Here is a 21,292-nt window from a genome sequence, read left to right as displayed (position 1 = left end):
CTAAATAGTTATTAGACTAAAATCATAAATTTGAAATATTTTTGTGCCAAAAGTTCAACAAAAACTGTTTTATTATCATTTTTTCAAAGAGAAATTTATAATTAATTTAAAAAAATAAAAAGTTTCTAAATTTATCATTTCAGTCAAATAACTATCTACTCATCACGGAAATGTATATTTTTTCTACTTAGTAGTCTAATACAGGTACGGACAAAAAAAGTTATTACTCTTCAAAACAGTTAAAACACATTAAATTTGAAATGTTGTTGTGTCAAAAGTTCAACAGAAACTGTTTTATCGTCATTTTTTGGAAGAAAAATTTATGATTAATTTAAAAAAAAATAATAATGAGTTATTCTCAGTCACCATTTCAGTCCAATAACTATCTAGTCAACATGTTTATTTTTCAGTCATGTATTGACTATTTCCATTCTAAATATCTTGAGAACGGTTGCTCGTAGCGATTTTTGAGACATTTTTTACGTAAAAAATCACGGAAATGTATATTCTTTTCACTCAGTAGTCTTATACAGGTATGGACGAGAAAAGTTATTACTCTTCAAAACAGTTAAAACACATGTAGGTGGCGCTCCCTAGTCCCCACAAATAGGAGTCATATTGACATCAAAATCAAATTATTCATGTCAAAAAACTCCCAGATACCAATTTTCATCCAAATACTGACGTGACTTCAGAAATTATTTGGAAAAAATTGAAATAAAAATTGAAACTATATACGCATTTTAGGACATACATTTATACGAACTTTTTTACTTATTTTTACCAGCAGAATATGCTGCCGAAGTTTCCGGAATACAGTTCGGACCACCCTGTATACAGCAGGGCTAATAAGCTATATATACAGGATGTCCCAGAAATAAGTGCAAGTATTTTAACTGGTAGTATAGTTCAACCCTAGAAACACGCCTATGAGTTTTTTTTTGCGAAAATAAAAATTTGAAAATTCGGAATTTATTGAAAATTTTTTTGGAAATTTTTTTAGTTTTTATTAAAAAAAAATAATTTCTTGATAATATGGCAACATAGATAGTAGTTTAAATTTACAAAAGGGAAAATCCAGAAAAGATCCAGTGGTCAAATTTTTAGCAGATAATCTCTTTTTTTGGAAATTTTCAAAGTAAAAATTCCGTTATTTTGGACTTAGTTATTTGAAAAACGATAAAGAGAAAATATATGTTTCTTTTATCGAGATCTACCACCCCTTAAAATACTTGCACTTATTTCTGGGACACCATGTATAACTTCCAAATAACGTAATAAAACCAGAAAAACCACAGAGTTTTCCATGTTATATCCATAATCCCTCACGTCCAGTAGCCTTTGGAAATCGCTTTAGACTGACTTTTCCACGAAATCTATCCGGCAACGTTGCTCTTTGGAGTTAAAACGGGGGTAGTTTGATGGTGGTTCGTGTGTTCGTGATACACGGCGCAATATGGGGGAGTGTCAATTCGAAATTAATGGCCTGAGGGCAAACGTATACCTTTAATTAAAGTTTCGGCCGTAAGTAATTTCGTACACCGGTTCGACGGGGAAGAAAAATGAAAAACCGAGGCCAGCCGAGCTTTCCCCACACGTTCTGGCATGGGGAAAATGGTTAAACGATTGGCCGTTCCACGTGAAAACGTCAATATATCATTTTTTTCAGCTGCGATTTATTAATACGGAACGAAACACCAGTGAACAATAAAAAGTCGGTACGTACCAATATAGACTACGATGAGCAGCCATACAGTTCTTTATACAAACTAGAGATGAGCAAATGCCATTCTCCAATCGCAATTGAAACTGCGAGTGCGATTTTTAAATCGCAGCTACTGTAACCAGCGATTGCGATTTTCACATTTAAATATTGTACTAGGAATATAGGGTGGTGACAATTTCGATGCTCAACATTGGCATTTCAGAAACTGCAAGAGATACGAATTCGGTTAAAGGGGATAAAAGTTGCGTAATTAGAAGTTTGACAAACACCTATGAAGAAAACCCCGGTATCTTGATTAGTTTCGGATTTTTGTCAAAAAAATAAAAATAATACATTTATTTTAAATGACAATATCTTTAGAACTATTGTATCTATTGCAACTAAGTTGGTAGTTTTATATTTTTGACTTTGGCTAATTAAATGCCGTTTTCAGAAAATTTCTAAGCCTTCTAGATTTCGCACAACAACAGTCAAGTTTTTATTTTCTTATGGCCGCCATTTTGAATTTTTATACTATTAGATAGAGCGAAAAAAAATCTATATGGTGGTATCAATTTGTATTCATTATTATGTAAATTCACTAAAAAAATAGATTTTTAAAAAATTCTGCCCTGGAAATTCCATTGACACTTTATATGACGGTAAGTTAATTTTTGTTTACACTATTAAGTGTCAAATCTGGACACAAAAGTATATAATATATAGTGTAAAGTGTATTAACACTCAACGATATGTTTAAAAGTGAACGAGATATGTATAATGTTTATTTAAAAAATAATAGAAATTCCGATATAGCATGCGCAATTTATAGCACATTGTATCCTGAAAGGACACAGCTTCATCGTACTATTTTTGCATGGATTTCAAGAAATTTAGTAGTTGCTGGTAGCTTTAAAAAACAAGATGGGCAATATTTTAAAAAGCTTAATGATAGCCATACCAGCTCAGATTGAAATAAGTCCGGAAACTTCTAGCCGTAAAATAAGTCGCGAGAGCTGTATTAAGTGATCCTTATGTAGGGAAAATTATCAAAAAAAAAAACATAAATATCACAATTTTAAATTTAAATGTGTAATACAATTCCTTGTATTGAACTCTACTATACAATTTTTGTGCATCCAGATTTGACACTTAATAGAATAAACAAAAATTAACTTGCTGACATATAAAGTGTCAATTGGATTTCCAAGGCAGACTTGATCTTAGGCGAATTTTTAAAAAATCTATTTTTTAGTGAATTTACACAATAATGAATAAAAATTAGATACCACTGTATAGACTTTTTTTCGCTCTATCTAATAGAATAAAAAATCAAAATGGCGGTCATAAGAAAATAAAAACTTGACTGTTGTTATGTGAAATCCGAGGGGTGTCTCACTCGGGTAAAAAATGTACACGTACTGCCAAAATATCCTTCCACTGCTAAGCGACTGCCAATGACTATGAAGAAGACTGCCTATGACTGCCATGTAATTATTATAGGCGACTGCCATAAGACTGCCAATGACTGCCAGCGACTGCCAAGAAAATGTACATGTAATTCCAATAGTGAGACACCCCTCGGTGAAATCTAGAACGCTTAGAAATTTTCTGAAAAAGCATTTAATTGGCCTAGGTCAAAAATATAAATCTACCAACTTACATTGCTATAGATACAATAGTTTTGAAGATATATTTTCATATAAAATAAACGTATTATTTTCATTTTTTTACCATTCAACTAATCAAGATACCGGGGTTTTCTTCATAGGTGTGTGTCAAACTTCTAATTACACAACTTTTGTCCCATTTAACCGAATTCGTATCTCTCGTAGTTTCTGAGATGCCAATATTGAGCATCGAAATTGCCACCACCCTGTATAATTGCTTGTGTATTGTATCTATAGCTTTAAAAAAACATATTACTGACGAAATGGCTAAAGCGCCTGGAATAAATGTGCTTCGGTTGCCACCCTATCATTATGAATTAAATCCCATTGGACTTACATGGGCACTAGGGTTCAGAACCGGGAAATCCCAGTACCGAAAGTACCGGGAACTCTCTGTTCTTTTAAGACATCAAAGAACCGGGACTCGAAATTATTAATTCTCGGTTCTTCCGGTACTTTCGGGACTCGGTAATAATAATTAAAAACATAATTTTTGTTACGTTACGATCTCTTACTGTTCTTACTTCTGAAATTATCTTGAAGTTTCTATAATGTTTATTAGCAATTATTAAAGTTTAAATATGTTATTTTATTATTTAGTATAAAATTGCTGAATGTATTAGTTCTGTTATACTTTTTGTGTTATGTTTTATAGGCATTTGCATCTTTAATTGAAAATGTTAAGATTTTTTCTAATTTAGTTAAGTTGGTTTCGAGGTTGTTTGATGTTGTTTGATATAATTTTTGTGTTCATTATTTATGTTCATGTTTACTTTCTCATGACTTAATAATTTTATATTATTTTCATTTGAAACTCAATTTTTTATCGGTTTTACTTTTGAGAACTATCCCTTGCTTGTTAATTGACGAACTGCACAATCATTGAACGAAAATATTTTAGTACGGTTTCGGAAACTCTAATTAATACTATTAATTAGGGTTTAGATCTTTTTGGCGATCATAAAACCGGACCTCGATAACAATAATTAAAAAATTATTTTTTTGTTAAATGAGAAAGTCCTTTGATACTTTCTAGCGGTCGAAATCAAACTCAAATAAGTAATGATGCTATTTCTTATTGATCCTGCTTCTTTTCTCTTTTGAAGTTCCTATAATATTTATTATATTATGTTTTAATTGATACTTGCATTTTTAATTCAATATTTTAGGGCTTTTGCCTCAAATTCAGTTAAGTTGCTTTATGTTGTTTGATGTGAAATTTAAGTTACCTATACTTTTTTCTTTACTTGCGTTCATGTTAATTTTCTCATGACTGATTACTTAATAATTTTATATTATTTTCATTAAAAATCTCAATTTTCTATCCATTTTACTTTGAAAAACCATTCCTTGCTTTCTGATTGATGAACTGCACCACCATTGAACAAAAATTAGTCAGTACGAATGTACCGAAAAAATCGACAAATCCCAGTTCCTGAGAGGGTACTGAAATTTCCGGTTCCGAAAAACAGCTCCGGTTCCGGAAACCCTAATGGGCACCAATGAAAGAATTTGTAGCTCGGAATAACACAACTTTTAAGTTAAAAAATGTGCGAGAACTTATGAGTATGTTTTTTAACACAAATATCTGCCGAATATTGGAAAAATGCCATAAACTACGTCATAAAAGTGGAGCAAAAAATGTGGGATCTTGACAATCCCTTGGACGAGACAGTAGAACCTCTGTTAATCTCAGTTGGAAATTCTGATGACTCTGACTCCATTGAGGATGATTTGTAATTACATGTTGTATATTTTAGTTATTGTATATACTTAACATCAATTCAAATGCTTTTCTAAACGTGTGATATTGCTTTTTGTAGTTATGCTATTTATGGTTCGTAACCTGATACATTCATTTAACATTAAAAACTTAATATTTCTTCACTAATACATATGTATAATAATTGAGTGTAATCCAATGTTATTCAAAATTCCAATAACGGGTAAATAAATATTTGTAGTGCCATTAACATATTTTTACGCTGTGTAACAAAAAATAAATATTAAAACCCTAATACCCGACGCTGCTGCGGTCAGCCCCTGAAAATATGTTTATTACTTATTGTTATACGAGCATCCCCTATTATTCTCGGCAAACGTACCGGATGTGTCCATCTACAAAACTTGTTGAAGCTGTCTGAATATCATTGGAACATATATTTTGCATTTATAATGAAGGTTTTGTGCTATCATTATTGTGCTATCAAGCAAAATACACTATTAGGTTATACTTATTATTATTTTTGTAAGGAAAAAGTTACAAACCTGCAACTTGTAGTGTGGCGTTTCTGCTTGTCGCCGTTCCTGCTTTGTTCCTGGCCACGCACCAATAAACGCCTGCATCTTGCTCCTTTTTGCTATTCATCGTTCGCAGGAAGAACAAGGAACCTGTCGGCAACAGTACCCTGTGCGACTTGTTATCCGACGGGGAGGTTTTCACGGGTTCCCCATCTTTGAACCACTCGATTACCGGGTCAGGTCTGCCTTCTGCTTTACAATTTAACGTGACAGGTTCGTTTTTGGCGACGATGATGTCCGAAGGGTGTTCGGTTATCCTCGGAGATCGATAAGCACCTGTAAAAAAGGAAAAAACATTATTTCCCCAAAAAATAAAAATTCAATGATGTTCCTATCACCATCAATTTTTATCATGTATCGAAAAAATAATGATGAAACAGTTTTTGTTGAACTTTTAGCACAAATATATTTCAAAGTTATGATTTCAGTCTAATAACTATTTAGTCAACACGTTTAATTTATGTCAATGATGACAGAAATTGATAATTTAGATTCCAAATATCTCGAGAACCATTAACTCTTAGCGATTTTTACCAAGAGACTTTTTTATATAAAACACGTCTTAAATGTACCTATATTTTTTTACTCAGTAGTTTTATACAGGTACGGACAAAAAGTTATACTCTTTAAACCAGTTAAAAAATATGTAGGTGGCGCCCTCTAAAAGTAGGAGTCATTAACATCAAAATCAAAATTCTCATGTCAAAAAACTTCCAGATACCAATTTTCATCTAAATATTGATGTAACTTCAGAAATGATTTGGAAAAAATCGAAATAAAAATGAAACTTCTACACCCTGTATCTCCGAAACTAAGCATTTTAGGACAGATATTTATATGAACTTTTTTATTTATTTCTATCTGCAGAATATGCTGTCGAAGTTTTCGGAATACAATTCGGACCACCCTGTGTATTTCACATCTACCGGAGGTCGATAAGCACCTACAAAAAAAGTTAAGACCGTAAACAAAAAGAATATTTTCGCAAAAAATAAAAATTCAGTGTCAATGAGTGAAGTTTTTATTTCCAGTTCAATTTTGGGTTTTTTTAAAATGCCACCGAGTAATACAAAATTTCGATATGTTCGGTCTTGCTTTTTGTACAAAACTAAAACCAATGCTGCAATACTTCTGTTATAAATAAAGTTAGAGAAATATGCAAAAAGAGAAAGCTTGAAAATTTTACGAAGTTCACTTCACGATAGTATATAACCCCATTTGTAATTTTGCCAGTAATTAGTATCATCAATCACCAAAAAAATCGACCCTCCATTGTCGGGACACGTGGACCTTTACCCACGTTGAACCCTTCCTTTGAAAAGGGATATCCCTTTCTTCCTAAGTCTACTATCCCTTTTTTAATATAGCTATTTATTTAGTTTTGTTCTGGGCCTTTTGAATCGTGCCAGGCGTATTAAACTATTCCATTCTCTGTAATGGGAAGATTATATTTTAAAAAGCTTTTGTGTACCGAGAAAGATGATCCTTTTCAGAAACAGTAATTATAATAAGTATGTACGTTGCTAAATAAAAGTCCCCTCTTATTTTACTTTTTTTTAGTTAATATACCGAATGTCTCACTATCCTTGTTCTGAAGTTTAAGGTATTCAAGTGGTTCACGGTGATACGATGGCACGTTAGGCGCTTATGGTGAACCGGTGATAGATTTTTTTTTGAAAATTTGGATTTTTACATAAAGGCACCTGCTCAATCTTTCTAAAATATTCCCAGCGTTACAATGTTGTCGAATACTAAACTGACATTACTAAACTATAGTGTGTAACAATTAGTTTTGACGTAAGAAACGTGAAAAGTTGATGTCATCCAATCGCGACCAAATTTGGTGGGTAGACTATGTGAGCGACGGTGCCACACGGTCCCCTGCAAAGTTGGATACGACGGACGTTTCGTTTACATCTTCAGCAGGGTGGGACTAAGGATTTGATATTGAAGAAAAATGTGGGTCGCTTCGGGCATAATTGAGGATGGGCTACATCTATTTCAACATTTCAAATTACACTTTTTCAAACATGTCCTTCAACTCCTTCAATTTAATAATAGCTGTTAGTAAGAACTTTCACTTCAAATATGCGCACATAGTGCATACACAATTTTTTTATATCATAACTTATTTTGTAATTATGAAGGACATTAAATAGAGTGAAATAAGAAGTCCAATTCTGCATTTAAATGAAGAAAGTTGATGATCTCTCGAATGCAAAATTTCGGATTGTAAAATTAAACTTGCCACTTCGTAGAGGAGAAAAAATAACAATGGTATAGTGGGCACTATTTATGTCTTCCAATCTCGCAAAACTACCCTTACATCGATCCAGCAAAGGATGGTTTTCCTTAGGACCAGAAATATAAACGATCTTTACAAGTTTGGGTGTTTATGACCTCTGCACAGGCTGCGTTCTCTTTTTGATAAACATTTTAATCCGATGGCTCGGGGGTGTGGAGGGCTTGGGGGCGCAAAACAAATGGGGGAAAGCCGAAAATAAGTCGTAAATGTTTATGAAAGTACTGGGGCAAGGAATTAAGCTGGATGAAGGGAGATAAATTAATTTTATGGCGGTGCAAAAACGAAGGCTTCTCGGGATCAAAAGGGCTTCCACTGTTTGGCCTCATTTTCGCCTAAAAACACTTTGGATTAACTTTTTTTACGTTTTTTAAGGTTGGAAAGTAAAAAAATGTGCCAGGCTTTTTAAAAATTATTTTGGTGGTAGAATTAGGGATGAAACCGTGTAACTCACGCATTTTCATTACCGCACTCCTTGTTTAGATGACTACCAAAGAGAAAAAAATATTTTGTAAAACATTTATTTTGCAAACTAATTTATTATAAATGTTAATGATACAGTTTGAACAATCTTTCAAGTAAATGCCTGATGAAGCATATACATTCATTTTAATAGATATCATAGTACGTGTCATTGAATAGAAATCCCAAAGACACGAAGGCTTATCAGTAGCTAAATATGTTATGAGTAGGTACCTTTTGTAGAGGGCAAAGTGCAAGGGAAAAGATCAGTAGGAAGACGCCAGAACTCATGGCTAAATGATTTAAGGAGATGGTTTGAAAGCTCGTCTGCGGAAATCTTCCGGGCTGCAGTTTCCAGAGCCACAATTGCCATTTGGATCGCCAACCTTCGGCAGGAGAAGGCGTGATAAGAAGAAGGTACCTTTTCATTTCCATAGTTGTGTACTTTTTTTTCGGTGCCCAATTTTTCATACTTGATTATGTGTATACTCATACTTCTGTTTCGATCTTGCTGGAAGAAATCCAGACATGTCTCTGAATGCCTCTTCTTCAATGTCAGAGGGAATACTTTCCGAATCGCTCATTTTTTAAACTAGTGACTAGTAGTGGGAACTATCGAATGAATACTATCGAAACATTCGATAGTTGCAATTCATTCGAATAATTCGATAGCTAGTAAGAAAACATTCGTTGAAAACTATTCGAATAAAAATTATCGAATTGACGCGTCATCTGCCTTGAAATATTGTATTCTAGTAATTCGGCAGCAAAAACCATTCATTTATAAAATTCATTCATTTATGAAATTCATTTATTCGTCAGGATCGATTATAATAAAATATTAACTGGATTTTAGTTGTCGCCCGGCGACGTAGGTTTCTTTCCGAGAAACCCGACAGCGGTCGGTGGCAATGCTATGAAAGAAGGCGGCATCTTTAATTTTTTGCGGAATAGATAAGGACACATTATTTTTTTTATTGAGGTGTTAGTATTTACACAAAAAACTACATTATGAAGGGCGCTGTTGCCATATATTGGTATTAGTTGATATTAGCAAAGAATATTATTGTCTGGCTTTAGTTAGTTAGGGATAGTACGTCTATATATTTTGCATTTTTTTTATTAATATTCTGTTGTTACACTACAATAATACTTGTTATTTTGGATATAGGAAAATGATTTTTAATGCTTTTAAGCAAAGACTGGTTTAATAAATAATAACGACAAATTTGTATTTAAAATCATTTAATATAAACATTTTTTTAAGTAGTGGCAAAATATAAATAACAAATTAGATGTCAAAATTATTTATATTAGATCCTATTTAAAAATAATATAGACTATAATTTTTTTGGCAACGGTTGTTTTTTAAATAATAATAATTACAGAACTAATTTGTTATATTAACAACAAATTTTAAAATCATGAAATATCAACATTTATTAATTTTCTAAGCATGCAGTGTAATGGAAGGAAAATATTATAAATAAAAAATTAGAAATCAAAATTATTTATATTAGGTGCTTTATATTACTATTTAAAAATAATATTATTTACTTTTACTGGCATTTAAAAAATAAATGAAATATTTCTTCGCAAAAAACTACATGCAAGAGAATTAGCATAAACAAAATACACACATCGTTAACTTTTTTTTAAAATTGGCACGTTAAATATGATTATTAAGTTCAACTAATTCATATTATTAAAACATCTAAAATACAGATATCTATTTTTAAAATTAATTGTAAGTTCATCTCATCTCTCTTAAAAATTGCTACTTCTCGAAATTTTCCATTAAAAAATAGACCATATACCATATAAAATTAAATAACTGAAAGATCGGGCTACGGAAAATCACAAAAATTTTCGGAAAAATGTTGACCACCTGCCGACGCACACAATCGTCAATTAAAAAAAACTACTATTTTAGTATTTTAAATATTTTAATAAATGCAAAAATAGCACAGTATTTATACGGCGAAGTTATAAAAATTTGGAAGAACTAATAATGCACTGACGCACACAAAAATCAAACGGATACTAAATTTCATTTATCAAAAGCATTCGATAGTCGTGGCTCAACGATAACCATTTAGTGGCACAGCGAGGTTGTCACGTATGCTTTAGTATACAAATGAATAAATGATTTCATTCTAATAATAAAACCATTCGATAGTTGAAATCATTCATTCAGTAACCATTCGATAGTCTAATTCATTCGATAGTTCCCATCGCTACCAGTGACATCAATATTATTTACTGTCATATTGACATTGCCATGCATGGTGTTATTTGAACAAACATATTAAGGTAATTGATTTTTAGGATAGGTATATAGTTAAGTACAATAATTTTTAAAATCATTGTGTGCTTTTATAGTTTTATTTCCTATATTTTCAAATAACTTTTCTAAAGATTATTTTTTGCACAAAATTTGGAAACCCGTTTTTTTTTGAGGTGATCATAACCCATTTGCTATGAATGTGTGTGATGATTCATCAGTAAATTTTTTATATTTTTCTAGAAATCTATGTTGCAACATCAGCTAGTAACACCCTGTATGTTATTCGTAGTCAGGATAAAAACGCTTAATAACCACGTCCTCAGACACATGTCGCATCCAATAAAAACTATCAAGAGCGTCCACGTCGGTGTTTCTGCCGTACGAAGCAGTTTTTTTTCGGAAAAATACCCATTCGCCCGGCTATAAAACAGTCCTCGGACCCTGCTAACGGTCGACAAAAACGTCCCATATTAAATTTTCCCGACGTCACGATGAATTTTAGGGTTTTACTTGGACCTGCTCCCTTTTAGCACCATCATCGTGGAGAGTTAGGGGTAGATCGTTTGAAAAATGCTAGAGTCGATCGCTACGGAAAGCTATCTAGCTTTTTTAATGCGCTGACTGAGAAAATATTGGTTTTTATTGAAGCTAAGTTGACAGACGTTGTTATGTTTGTTTAAAAATGACAGATAATGGTGAACTATGGTATAAAATAGTTTCTTGGACTGAGATTATCATTAACGTTTATATTAATACACAATGATTCGACTTGTATGTCAAATCTATCTAGGAAAACTACTAATAACATTAAGAGCACTACTTACCTGTTAATATCTCTTAAGTTTTTTTTTGCATTATTTCGGAATTATTGAGAGGAAAGTAATGAAAACTAAGATTAGATAAGTATCTTCGAGGCGGCTATTCCACTGCGATCTATTGACAACTATTATTGTGGTCTTCTTCTAATCCTTAGGCTACGTTCTCCAGTCCTATACGCTTTTCAAAAAATCTAGGATACTGACTTTGATACTGAACCCTCCATATAGCTCTTTATAAATGGCCTATCAAATTGCCTGGTACAAAGCTTCGCACATTTTGGTCCAGTAAATGAAGGTTGAAACCACGGCTTAATTCGTCAACCTGGATTTTTCAAGCGAATTGTGTATCTTTTGGGGGGAAAATCGTAACACCGTGCTCGGTCGGCTTTGGCCGAAAAAATGGCCCCAAATACAGTCGAGAAATCAGTTTTTCGCAAATATCTGCCAAAATTCAAAGTTCGTTTAAAAGGTAGAATCAACAGCTACAAAATTTTGGAACTTGTTTGAATTTTGTCATATTTTATTATAAAAAAACGGGCAAACATTCCTTAACCCAAAAATTTTCAGATTTTTACAAACTTATTCATGTTTTCACTAATAATAATTTATTTGTCAAGATTTTTTAACAGTTCTTCTTAGAGTCTCTATAAGCAACTCACAAAGTTTGAAGTATTTGTTTAATCACATTTTAATAAAAAACAACTATTCGTGGGTGGCCTTTTCCGCTTTTTTTTGGGGGGATTTCCGGAAAGTGTTGTAAATAAAAGAAAATTACATAATTACGAATAGTTGAATTGGTTTCATTTTACGAACAACTTTACGAAAAAAAGTGTCAAGATCATTTTTTAACCCAATCTTTCATTTGATCGGGCAAATCATCTACGTGCCATATTTCGGCCAATATTGGCGGAAACCCCGTTCTTTGGACCTTTAGAGCCATTTTAAGCGTTTTCCCGGGTATTTACGAAAAAAAATGCCAGGACCTTTTTGTAGATAATGACTAATTTTTTTGGTTTCCAGAAAAATTTTGTAAATTACTTGGAACCATTTTCTCGACCAAAGCTGACCGAGCACGGTGTTATATTTTTTTCTCCTAAAACTACTGCCTAAGGTACACAATCCGCCTAAAAAGTTATGGTCGACGAATTAAGCCGAGACGGTCGTTTCTTCTTCAGATCAACTCAACCTGCTCATGGGTTCATCCGTCAATCCCATCAGCTTTAGAGGCTTATTCAGCTTACAATGTCCATTGACTTTTGGCCAATGTTCTGATATAGTAAACGCCACGAATGTTTGGGAGTGATTCATCACTTGATGAAGTTCGAATCGACACGCGCGCTATCATTTTTACATTAAAAACGTAAATTTTTACCGCAGACGTAGGTTTTTAAAGGCCCGATCTAATCATCTCCCTGCGCTCCTCCTACTTATTCTAAAATGTTAGCTTGATTGACAAAGACGATACGACGCGTTTCTTTGATTGATTCGTTTTTGTGCTTCAGTCCATTGGTGTGCTTGCAGTACGACCAATGGGGCATTCCAGTTTATATTTATAACCAAATATATGGTTTGACAAGACTTTGACAGTTAAAACAACAAATTACAACAGATTATATATTGATTATTATATGACTTGAAACACCACGGCACTGGAATTAAGTTTTATGTGACCTTGAACAGATTAGTTCACATGGTAGCGACCGATGAATCACTCCCAAACATTCGTGGCGTTTACTCTATGAACTTTTCTGCCTGTCTCTGTATCCTAGTGTATTTCTCCACCATTCTACAGATTGGATAAAGAAATAGCTATTATGAATTAATAGCACAGATTATACAGATTATAAACTTATCGTCAAAAACATTGTTTTTCGTGGTTCCAATTTTCGGAGTCGCGCACTAGTTAGGTTACTAGTTTGCGCACATAGCACGCCCACTTATGGCCTCTAAAATTATGCACAGCGCCTGACCAGCCCAGTTATTACGCTGTTTAAACGCGAGTTTATTTTTGCGCACAGGAAATTTTACTCGTTTGCTCATTGTCATAAAAAAAATAATTTTCGTACCACGAATTAGGGACAAGATTTTTATCTGTATACATATAGTATACCTAGTCTGTGTTAATGGGATCTTTATGTTGAGAAATATTTATTAGATATCCCTTGTTGGACAAGGAAGAGCTAGTTGTACTAGTAGATTTTTAACTAAAAATCCAATTTTGTACTAATTTACCTTGCCACAATTTTTTTAATCTACCATAGATAAAAGACTTATACTATTAAATAGATAGGCAACTTATAATACATTCCAATTTTATTATACAAGGGCGCCTCTGGTAGTCGGAGGAAGAAATACTAATTGAAGAGAGGGGTGCGGGGAAGGGGGGTTGTTTTAGTTAATTTAAAATAAATTTTAGACATACATGTAAGAACACTTTGTGTGCTTTTAATTAGGTCGAACATATTATAAACGATAAATCAACTTAATTAAAAGCATACAAAGTGTTCTTATGTCCGATATTAATTAAAAAATATATTAAAAAGACTAGAAATAGTATATATTAAGTTGTTAAGTTATAATTTAATCTTTGGCGGCTTTCAGCAAATAGCAGGCAGTTTCACATAATTTTCCTCCCTTTGAAGTGAATTGGAAACGGCTATATAATTTTGGTGTAGGCAAGATTCCCAGTTTGTTTCCGTTTGAGACCTGAAATTATAAAAACAAATTAAATTAGATGTAATCATCTGCTGATCATGCTAATATAACGCAACACGCGTCCTTAATTCCTTACATGCACCGTAAAAAAAATTAAATAACTGCTCAGCAAGTAGCATTTATTAGCAGTACTAATTTAAAAAATCTGTAAAACTGTAAGTAGATATGTTTAATATACTTACCATTGTATCCTTCGGAAACCAGGTGTACAACAATTAAACTCCATGATAAAAAATAATTAAGAGTCTATACAAAACACAAATAGTCCCACCATTTTTAAAAAACATTGTCTAAAACAGAATACTGGCAAAAAATCTGAAGGAGTTTAATATTACAATAATTCGACAAATCAAAACGAAATCAAACCGTAAAATCACAACAAAAGCGTCTCGTGACAGTTAAAAATCAAATTTTATTATGTCAGATATTGACATTTGCATTGTTAATATTGACAGTTTTAATATTTTGCGCCTCTGCATCTTGGAGGAAAAACTATTTTTAATGAACTCTCATTTCCATTTAAGTTTCCCAGCCATGTAATCCAGGGGGGTGACAGTAAACCGGAAAATTGGAAACAGTTCTGGCGCAGTCCTACCCAGGCAGAAAGCATGGCCTTCTAGACTGTCTTAGACAAAAATCTGAATATTTCTATATGATTTCTGTCAATTTCTGTTACGGAACATTTTTATGCACGTCGGCGTCCTCTTCTTTTGTCTGTGTATCAGCCATGTGTCAACTCCCGAGGCCTCTGCCAAGGGGGATTGGAAGTTTGTTTATGATATTTCGGCTGAAATTTATAAGTACAAAGATGTTTTTTGATATAAAGTTCCTTGTTAACACTTTAATAAAGTATATATGATATTAATTACATGAAGAAAATGATGAAATCGACGTTTCTGCGTGTAGTAGGTATTGGCCATATTATATGTAAAAATAGGTAATATATTAACTGTTTTTATATTTTTTAGCTTTACATCCAAAGATCTTGGGATATTCTTTGCCAAGGATTTTTCCGTATCTCTACTTTAAAGACTGATCGGTGATTTTGAGCAATTGAAAGCAAGTTACACAAGGTAAATTATGATTATTGAACTATTATTAGCCTACATTAATTATTTACAAGATGAACAGAAATGCGTAATTACATATCACATAGGTACCTATTATGTATTTTCATAGCAATAATGCTATGTATGTAGATTATTTTTTTTGTAGATTATTTTTAAAATACAAATGAGGTATTAGATGTATATGTATCATATTTTTTATTCATTTTATTTTCATTCAAGTCCTGTATGATTTAATTCACATAAGTCTTATGTACCTATATTTATGTTTTTTTACATATTTTTTTTTGATTCCAGGTTTTGCGTGGGTTCCTGTTGTTATTTTCCTGCTTCCAGTTAGTTAGTTTTACGTCCCTGAAGCTGTGAAAACATTTATTTATCTTCAAGTTTCTGTAAGTCAGTGCACTGTTACTTTACTAATTCACTTTAACACAACATCTCTGATGTTATTTAAATATTTTGATATTGATACAGTAGTTTATGTGTTTTTAGCTCTTTAATTGTGTTGATTTGCAAATTTACATTGTTCTAAATCCAAATAAATATTTTTGAGTAATTTTGTTGTATTATTTACTACTAGAAAGAGTAAAAAGTATATTAACCGTCATTTAAACCTCCTGAACAGCCCGCCATTAAAAACCGGAAACGGAAATAAATTTCATAAAATTGAAATTGTCATGTCTATGTCATGTCAAATCATGTCAAATGTCCCAGCCGCCATATCTGAAAATTAGTTACCCAGGCAGCCACGGGCAGCAATAATTTAACATTGACTTGACACTTCTTCTTGTATTTATTATTTTATGATGTAATCTACTTATAAGCAATTAGACATCTCTCAAAATCATCAATTTAGGTATTATAACCAAGCTTTTTAAAGTTCTTTTTATATAACTTTTTTATGATACATAGCGTAAAGTGTATTTAAATATGTACTGTATGTAAAATGATACTTTGGTGCTTCTTTTTGATGGAAATGTAGGAACATTTCAGTGAAAAAAGTTAGTGAATATTTATAAGAAAAAATATACATAAAACTGAAAAAAAATGGTGTTTCATGACGCCGATTTAATTTCTAATGCATGAATATATAGAAATGACTGTTATTCGATTCGTTTAGTTCACCGTTTTGTCATCATTATTTGTCAAATATGAGTTTTAGGGTGTGTCTAAGAGATCAGTTCATATTGTTTAGAAAATTTTAAGTACGTTTCTATATTATTGATTGAGCGAGTGCCGTTTTTTCGGCATTTAGGTATTCATTTTTTCTTGAACTCTATAGGATCCTTTTTATTCCAGGCCTTTAGACTGTTGAAATTTCTATTTCTAAAGCATCAGCAACTCGCTATACTATTTAAAAACGGTATCAATTTGTATTTTATGTAGGAATATAACACCTTTGCATTGCTTACTTCATATACGGCGTCCACGGGCCAAATGTTTTCTACCAGCGTCTCTTTCTCGAGAAAAATAATTTATAAGCTTAGCAATGAGCTCTTGTTCGTTTTGGTTAAATTTTTGAAGCATTTTTGCAATAAAGAAATTTGAATTTTGTTTTACAAGAACAATCAACAAATTTTAATTTTGACATTGATCGATGTTTGTCAATAAAATTATAATCCCAAATCAAATGACAATGACAATTACTAAAAGGAAAATTTGACATTGGTCGATGCCTGTAAATAAAATTATAACCCCAAATCAAATGTCAATGATAATTATTAAAAAGAATAAGCAGTAATTTACGAAATGCCGTAATAACGTCACCAAACTCTTTTATCTGGTTGTCAAATGAAAGAGAGAGTTCGAAAATATATGACGTGACGGCTGAACATATAAAATAAATGCCTTTATTGTCAAAAAAATTTTAAATTTGTAGACAAAGGTAAACTAAACAAACAAAGTAAAAAAAAGGTACACAAACAAACAAACAAAAGATAATTCAAAACATTATACAAATAATATTGTCAGTCTTATTGTTTAAAATAAACATTTATAAATGTTTCCAATGTCAAAGAACAAAAAATTAAAAATAATATTCAAAAATATTTAGTTAGTTTATAGTAAATATCAATGACATCTAAATAAATTTATTTCGATGTCATTAGTAAATATAGCAATAGCAAACATTAGACCAGTGTTTACAAGATCAAATTCGATTTTCAAAATATAATTCATTTACGGCGTAGAAAGCCTTGTCTAGTAAATAAGAGTTCAATGCTTTGCGAAATGAAAAAAATGATGTTATGGATTTGATTTCAAATGGCAGGTGATTGTGCATTTTTTTCGAGTTGTATAATATTGAACTTTTAATTATCTCTGAGCGTGGGGTAGGTAGATAAAGATCTTGCTCCGCGTTCCTGAGTGGATAAGTGTGAGATGGCCTTTCTTGAGAAGCTGACACATGTTTACGTATTAGGCAAATGGATTCAAATATAAATAAGTTCTATAGTTAATTCTATAGTTTTTATTCTTTGTTTTATTTCTTTTATATTCTTGTCAGACAAGATTGTTATTCATATTTTTCAGATTATTCATATTTTTCATTCTCGAATAAAAAAAATTGGACAGTCAATTGTAGGGTCAAAAGTAGGTGGTGGTATAAATTCTGGTAGAACAGGTGTTTTTACAAAAGACATTATTAAATATATTTTAAAAAAATAAATTTAAATAATAATAAAACAGATAAATTTTAAACTGCCATTAAAATAATTATCCCTCAGTATATCATGTAATGGCATACATTTCTTAACACACACAATGCAGTTCCAACTAAGTTAGCAGTATTTGTAAAATGAATCAAATAAATATGGTCCACTCCTTTAGCACCGGATAATAGAATTCAACTTAGAACTTGTTTCAATTATTATACAAATATATATCTTGAAATAACACATTTGTGGCCATTTTACAACAAATTCCTAGTAGAAAAATCCCACTTGAATACTCTTTTTCTTAATTTATTCATATGCCTGGTAGAAAATGTACTAAAGTGAAATTAGTGGCTCTTTGTGATGGAAATGGATGAAAGACTTCAGTATAGATAAATTTCAGAACAAAAAGGTTGGTGAATATTTATTAGGGTTACTATGGGTTATATTTTCAGTTAAGCTAAACCAGGGAACGCTTTTCTTTCTTGAAAAAATCTGTCAACGATTTGTTCAGGCGTTCTCGCTCGATTTTGGGGCTTGTAGCTTGTCAATCATGTAAATGGTACGTCTCATACATCATTTTTGGAGAATCCTATAGGGCGTTACTATGCATTCCTCGACAGACAGATATCCTATTCAATTTTAGAGGGTGTTTTATTTATGGAAACCAAGTTTATTATAGGAAACCATGCAACAATATTACTGACAGAGAAATTATTTTGAATTGCTAGAATTATTTTAGAGAAAATTAACTAGGCATTTCTTGATAGACAGAATTCTGTTTATTTTTGTTATTTATTTTATTCACTTGTTATTTATTTTATCGATACAGGATTTTCTTTTGACTGGACCGACGTGTGCATCAAAAATACTTTATTTCTCAATTTTCTAAAGAATTACTCTTTGAAATAAAGTGATTTACTAGTAATTTGGAAAGTTTCCTGAGGAAAGTTGTTGAATAAATAAAGACTCGTCTAAAAGTCTATTTCTATGTTAATTTTCTCTTGAGATAGAGCACTATTTATCCAATTCATTCGACAGTATTTTACTTTAGCAAGATGCTGAGTAGTAATTTTCAAAGCCTATTTACTTTCGTAAATGTATTTTAAATTAGTTTAAAAATATATTCTGTATAAATATTACTATTTTTTGTTGTTATAAAAAGTTAAAAAAAGTATTAGGTACTAACCAAGGCTTTTTCTAATCCATGTCCTTTTATTTATGTTAAATAATAATATTTTCTTGCGTATTTGAAAAATATTAGGTACTAATCAAACCTTTTCCTAATTTAATGGCGTTTTATTTCTGTTAGATAATAATGGTTTCTTTCACATTTCATTACGTCTCCTTGATTACGTTGTTAATACTGTTAAGTACCGAGTCAAATTTGTACTCCTCTCAAAACAGAAGTTAATCAACCGGTTGCCGCCATATTTGGACGTGGGCAATCAAAACATAAACGATTGCTAGTGAGCTGTTCATTGTGGTACTACAAATTGAGCTTGGTTCTCTTTTCACAGCGAAGAATGCGCGGATATTTTTTTCTTTAATTAAAATTTTGATTGGTGTTGTTTGTTTGTCCATATATGGGACGTATTGATTATGTAATAGTTTTCCCATATCAGGAGCTAAAGAAATTTAGTTTTTGGCTTTTAAATTATGCCATGTGTTAAGGTTATCTTTTATTTGGTATTTCGTTAATTTAAACTAAAAAGAATGTTTTATTTAATACTGTATTTCTTTCAAACATGCTGTTATTTATTAGTATGCGTTTCCATTGTAATTTCAACGTAATAATAAATGTGTTGTTAGGTATGGTGTACCATAACATGAAATGGTCGGAAACCCGGATTGTCCAGAAGCAGAGATGCAAGCTGCAGAAGTCTTTTTTTGAGGCGATGATTAAATTTTGATGGGTTTGATGATAAAATCATTCATCATCATCATTTTTAGCTTATTCAACCATTTCCAAATGGTAGACTCCCTCACATATTTAGATACTCTCTTTGTAGTTGGGCCCATTGTTGTCTATTGTTGGCTATGCGGGCACAAGTTATCCCTGCTAATTTCCTAATATCATGGTCCCATCTCAGGTCTTCTTCTTCTAGGTCTCCTAATTCCCCATGCTGTAATTTTTGTGGTCCATCTGTTGTCCGTCCTTCTTGTCAGTTGTTCCGCCCATCATTGCCATTTGAGGCATTTGACTCTGTGCTTTGATGAGATCTATTACCTGGGTCTTTGGTCGTATCCACTCTATCCTTTTACGTTCTCTCTTGGTTATTCCCAGCATATTTCGTTCCATTAAGCGTTTTGCGACCTGCAGTTTCCTTATGATATCCGTTTTAAGATTGATTCTCACTATAACTTCCGTATCAGCTCCCTTCCGTTTACATAAAATATTATATCATGTAAACGAATAGGACAATGTGAATGAATAGGACTGTCCGTTCCGTTTCCCTTCCGTTCCATATCCTTTCCTTCCATACATTTTTTTGGCGGAAGGACTAAAGCGTATCGGAAACAGCGTTGTCAAGGTCTTACATTTGTACCAGCTCTGCTAACATTTTGCTGATATTTATTTATTCTTTCATCTCTTAATTAAATCTATTACTTTTTTCAGAAGATACAATTTTTTAAAATAAAATTTTCGTAATGATATAAATTGTACACTAAAAAGTATGTAACTGATACGGAACGGAAGCTTACGTATAGCGTCAATACAATAAAAAATACGGAAAGAAAAATGGAATGGAAACGGAGAATTAACCTTTAAGTGTCCAGATTTCGCATGCATAGGTCATGACTGGTAGTACACATTGGTCGAATGTTTTCTTCTTTATATAAAGTGGCATTTTAGATTTGAATATCTCCCATTGAGTTTCTCCCATAAGTACTCCATGCTAACTTAATTCTTCTGTTGATTTCTGGTAGAAGAGATCTCGAGCTGTTTTATTAGTTGTCCCAAATATACAGGGTGGTCCGAATTGTATTCCGGAAATTTCGACAGCATATTCTGCAGATAAAAATAAGTAAAAAAGTTCGTATAAATGTAGGTCCTAAAATACTTAGTTTCGGAGATATAGGGTGTAGAAGTTTCATTTTTATTTCGATTTTTTCCAAATAATTTCTGAAGCAACGTCAATATTTGGATGAAAATTGGTGGATGGGTGTTTTTTGACATGATAAATTTGATTTTGATGTCAGCATGACTCCTATTTTTAGGTGGCGCCACCTACATGTATTTTAACTGTTTTGAAGAGTAATAACTTTTCGTCGGTACCTGTATAAAACTACTGATTAAAGAAATATACATT

At 32.0% G+C, this 21,292-nt stretch overlaps 1 protein-coding gene across 1 annotated transcript in view; it reads right to left on the bottom strand.

Annotated features, from left to right (window-relative positions):
• Nucleotides 1-21,292, bottom strand: part of LOC115888343 (roundabout homolog 2-like) — a 291,181-nt gene that overhangs the window by 140,905 nt on the left and 128,984 nt on the right. Inside the window, exon 2 of the mRNA XM_030908048.1 lies at nucleotides 5,644-5,952. Within this exon, the coding sequence (XP_030763908.1) occupies nucleotides 5,644-5,952 (309 nt within the window). The remainder of the gene's footprint in view (nucleotides 1-5,643; nucleotides 5,953-21,292) is intronic.

The sequence above is a fragment of the Sitophilus oryzae genome, unplaced genomic scaffold, assembly GCF_002938485.1.
Source record: "Sitophilus oryzae breed Bouriz unplaced genomic scaffold, Soryzae_2.0 scaffold_732_pilon_pilon, whole genome shotgun sequence".
Classification (NCBI taxonomy): Eukaryota; Metazoa; Arthropoda; class Insecta; order Coleoptera; family Curculionidae; genus Sitophilus; species Sitophilus oryzae.
The sequence above is the reverse complement of the archived record's forward strand: the minus strand, read 5'-3'. Positions and strand labels throughout refer to the sequence as shown.